The sequence below is a fragment of the Apteryx rowi genome, unplaced genomic scaffold (assembly GCF_003343035.1).
Source record: "Apteryx rowi isolate R43461 unplaced genomic scaffold, aptRow1 scaffold_975, whole genome shotgun sequence".
Classification (NCBI taxonomy): Eukaryota; Metazoa; Chordata; class Aves; order Apterygiformes; family Apterygidae; genus Apteryx; species Apteryx rowi.
In genome coordinates, this window is record NW_020451288.1 from 1 (window position 1) to 4,405 (window position 4,405).

A 4,405-nucleotide genomic window follows, 5' to 3' on the forward strand; every position below is an offset into this window, starting at 1 on the left:
AAAAATACATTTTTTTAGAAATGAAACAGAAATTTTTTAACATAGGTTTTAAAAAACACAGTTCTAAAGTTGGGGCTCGCCGGCAGAGCGCCCCTCCCCGAGCCGCGCGAGACGGGCGGCGCCCCAAAAATCCACGTAGCACCCCAAAAAATCCATGTGGCACCCCAAAGGGTTGTGTAGCGCCCCAGAAATTTATGTAGGACCCCCCCCAAAATGTACACAGCACCCCCAAGGCTTGGGTAGCACCTGATTTAACATAGTTTTTTAAGAATAAAATTCTAAACATTAAAATTTTGAATAAAAAATAAAAATTCAAAAAAAATCTAAAAATTGCTTTTCAAAAATGAAATTTAAAAAATAAACTAAAATTTAAGTACTTTTAAAAATAAGTTTTTAAAAATAAAGTTCTAAAATAAAATTTCTAATAAAAATAAAATTTCACAAAATAAAATTCTAAAAATTTTATTTTAATTTTTAAAATTAGAAATTTTTAAATTTTATTTTTTTTAAAAAATTTTAATTTATTTTTTAAAAAAATTAAAAATGAAAGAGGGAGAAGGGGGTCAAGGGGGGGGGTTGCAACGGCGAGCTGCCGTTCGAACCGCCGGGGGGACGTTTGGGGGGGGACACCGCACTCACCGCCTCCCTGCGCCGCCGCTCCTGCTCCCGCTTCCGGGCCATCTCCCGCTGCTGGTCGAGCATGGACTGCGAGGGCTGCGCCTGCGAGCTCTGCGCCTGCGGCGCCGGGGCGGCCGTCTGCACCCGGCGAGCCTGCTCCATGGCGTCCTCGTCGTCGCGGCTCCTGCCAAAGCGGCGGCGGGCGTCAGCGGCGGGGGCGGGGGGTGGCGCGGCGGGGGACACCCCACGCGGCTGCACATGATTTGGTGGCGCCCCACGTGGCTGCACCCGACGCAACTGCACCCAACTTGACTTGGCTGCACCCGACGTAGCTGCGCCGGTTTGGCTGCACCCGACGTGGCTGCACCCAACTTGACTTGGCTGCACCCGATGGAGCTGCGCCGATCTGGCTGCACCCCACGTGGCTGCACCCAACTTGGTGGCACCCGACGTGGCTGCACCTGACCTGGCTGCACCTGACTTGACTTGGCTGCACCCAACGTAGCTGCACCCAATCTGGCTGCACCTGATTTGGCTGCACCCGACTTGACTTGGCTGCACCCGATGGAGCTGCACTGATCTGGCTGCACCTGACTTGGCTGCACCCAACTTGACTTGGCTGCACCTGATCTGGCTGCACCCGATGCGGCTGCACCCAAGGTGGCTGCACACGAGGTGGCTGTACCCAATCTGGCTGCACCCAATGTAGCTGTACCCGATTTGGCGGCACCCCACATGGCTGCACCCGACGTGGCTGCACCCAACTTGACTTGGCTGCACCTGACGTAGCTGCACCAGTCTGGCAGCACCCGATGCGGCTGCACCCGATCTGGCTGCACGTCACTTGGCTGCACCCAATTTGGCTGCACCTGACCTGACTGCACCCGATCTGGCTGCACCTGACTTGGCTGCACCCGATCTGGCTGTACCTGACTTGGCCGCACCCAACTTGGCTGCATCTAATTTGGCAGCACCCAATGTAGCTGCACCCGACGTGGCCACACCCAATTTGGCAGCACCTGACTTGGCTGCACCCGATTCGGCTGCACCCAATCCAGTTCCCCCCCACCAGGTCCCGCTGTCGCCCCGAGCAGCCCGGGGGGGCTCTGGATTTTGAGAGCGCCGCAGGGCGCAAAAGTGGTGGCGGGTTTGCCGGCAGAGCGCACCTCCCCGAGCCGCGCGAGACTGAGATGACACCCCAAAAATCCATGTGGCACCCCAAAGGGTTGCGTAGCACCTCAGAAATTTATGTAGGACCCCAAAAATGTACGCAGCACCCCAAAAATTTGTGTAGCATCCCAAAGATTTGTGTGGTATCCCAAAATTTGTGTAGCACCCCAAAGACTTGGGTAGCACCTCAAAGACTTGGGTAGCACCCCAAAGACTTGTGTGGCACTCAAAAATTTGTGCAGCGCCCCAAAGACTCAGGTAGCACCCAAAAATTTGTGTAGCACCCCAAAGACTTGGGTAGCACCCGAAGACTTGCGTAGCAACCCGAAGACTTGGGTAGCACCCAAAAATTTGTGCAGCACCTCAGAGACTTGCATAGCATCCCAAAGACTTGAGTAGCACCCAAAGACTTGTGTAGCACCTCAAAGACTTGTGTAGCACCCAAAAATCTGTGTAGCACCCCAAAGACTTGCGTAGCACCCAAACACCTGCGTAGCCCCCCAAAGGTCTGCGTAGCACCGAAGAGCCAAGGGGGACACCCTGCAAGGCWGGGCGCCACCGGCACTCTCACCTCATCCTCTCCTGCTCCCGCCGCAGACGCTCCTTCTCCCTCTCCACCTGCTCCGCCTGGGCTTTGAGGGCCTTCTCGCGCTCCTCCTTCTCCCGCGCCGCCCGCTTGAACTGCTCAAAGCTGTCGCTGGAGGACTTGGCCGTGGAGGACGGCGTGGTGGGGTGCTTCTGCACCAAGCTCGCCCACGAGCCCATGTTTTTAATCTTCAGGTCCTGCGGAGCAGAGGGAGGCGTTTTTAGGGTGCTGCCTGCCCCAGCGCCATGGGAGAAGAGGGCTGGAGAGGTGACGCGGCTCCTCGCCGGAGCAGAGCCCTTGGCAGCGCGGCATGCCGGCGGTGGTGGCAGGAGGTTGCGGGCTGGAAGTGGTGGTGGGGCTGGATGTGGCTGTGGAGCTGGAGGCAGCTGGGGGGCTGGAAGGGGCTGAGGGAGGGGTTGAAGAAAGCTTGGGGCTGGAGATGGCTATGGGAAGGGCTGGAGGTGGTTGTGGGGCCAGAGATGGGTGCGGAAAGGGCTGGAAATGTTTCCAGGACTGGGAATGGCACCAAAAAGGGCTGGAGATGTCTCCAGGGCTGCAGATGGCTGCAGAAGGGGCTGGAAATGTCTCCAGGGCTGGAGATGGCTCCAAAATGAGCTAGGGATGGTTCCAAAAGGGGCTGGAGATGGCTCCAAAAGGGGCTGGGGATGGCTCCAAAAGGGGCTGGAGGTGTCTCCAGCACTGGGAATGGGTACAGAAGGGGCTGGAGATGACTGCAAAAGGGGCTGGAGATGTCTCCAGGGCTGCAGATGGCTGCAAAAGGGGTTGGAGATGTCTCCAGGGCTGCAGATGGCTGCAAAAGGGGCTGGAAATGTTTCCAGGCCTGGAGATGACTGCAAAAGGGGCTGGAGATGTCTCCAAGGCTGGAGATGGCTCCAAAGGGGCTAGAGATGTCTCCAAAAGGGGCTGGAAAAGGCTGTGGAAGGCACTGGAGATGCCTCCAGGCCTGGAAACAGCTGCAGAAGAAGCAGCAGGCAGCCCCGTGGAGCCGCTCCGCCAGCCCCCTTCTCCCAAACCATCTCCTGGGCCGAGCCCTTTCCCCGTCCGCGACCCGGAGCGGCACCAGCAAGGGGGACCGAACCTCACCTTTTTGGGAGCGACGGGCGTTTTGGGCTCCTGTTTTTGCCTGTCCTTATCCGGCCCGCCGGGCGGCGGAGGCGGCGCCGGCGCCGGCGGCGTCTGCTCGGGGGGCCTAATGACGGGTCGCCCGCCGCCCTCCAGCGGCTTCATCTCGGCTCCTGTGAGGGCAAACGGTAGGTGAGGAGCCGCCCGGGAGCTTCCGAGGGCACCACGGGTGGCCAGGACGGAGGCCAGGAGCGCCGCGGAAGGGGGGACGGGGACTCACTGGGTTGGCCGTGCGCCGGCGCCTTGACGCCCTCGGGGTGTTTCGGCGGCTCGGGCCGCAGCGGCGGGCTGAAGGCCTCGGTGCGGACGGCGGGCGAGTGCATCTTCTCCTCCTTGGCCGCCAGCGGCTGCGACTGGGCGACAGAGGCGGCCCTCATCTCCTGCGGCATCCATCCCCGTCCCACCTCCCGCGGGCGCCCCGGGGTGGGGAGAGAGAAGCAAACCGTCGCCGCCGAGCCGCCCCGGCTCTCGGCGTCCGCGGTTCCGGCGGTGGCGCGACGGCGGGTTTTTCTAGGGGGGGACGACGGGGGGACGGCCGCGTGCGCCCTGCCGTTACCTGTTTTTTGGGCTGGATGCTTGGCTGGGGTGGCGACTGGTGGACCAAGCCCTGGAACGGCGGCATCTGTGGGGAATGCATCATGAGAGGGGAAGGGGCTTCCCTCAAGTGACCTGCAACAGTTCGGCACCAGTCAGTCCAGCGGCGGCGGCGGCCGGCCGGCATCGCGTCCCGCCGCCGCCGCCACCGCCGCCCCCGCGGAGCTCCGCTGCAAACAAGGCGCCGCCGGCAGTGCCCGGACAAACGAACGGCGCCCGGAGAAACGGCGCTCGGAGAAACGGCAGTGGCGCCGCGGCGTCGGCCACCGTTCGGCGACGAAGCGGCTTCGGTCC

The 4,405-nt window shown here is 60.1% G+C and overlaps 2 protein-coding genes across 2 annotated transcripts; both read right to left on the minus strand.

Annotated features, from left to right (window-relative positions):
• Window positions 1–580: 580 nt before the first annotated feature.
• Window positions 581–4,399, minus strand: LOC112960558 (bromodomain-containing protein 4-like; the record flags this gene model as incomplete). Its single annotated transcript, XM_026054947.1, has 5 exons — window positions 4,074–4,399; window positions 3,738–3,870; window positions 3,479–3,630; window positions 2,360–2,571; window positions 581–802 (listed from the first exon to the last, which is right to left on the minus strand). Coding segments are annotated over exons 1-5 (884 nt in total), but the record flags the coding sequence as incomplete, so codon positions are not given.
• LOC112960547 (keratin-associated protein 4-9-like) lies at window positions 824–2,353 on the minus strand. Its single transcript, XM_026054927.1, has 2 exons — window positions 2,210–2,353; window positions 824–1,974 (listed from the first exon to the last, which is right to left on the minus strand). The coding sequence occupies exon 2, from the start codon at window positions 1,826–1,828 to the stop codon at window positions 824–826; it is 1,005 nt and encodes a 334-aa protein (XP_025910712.1). The 5' UTR covers window positions 1,829–1,974; window positions 2,210–2,353.
• Window positions 4,400–4,405: the final 6 nt, after the last annotated feature.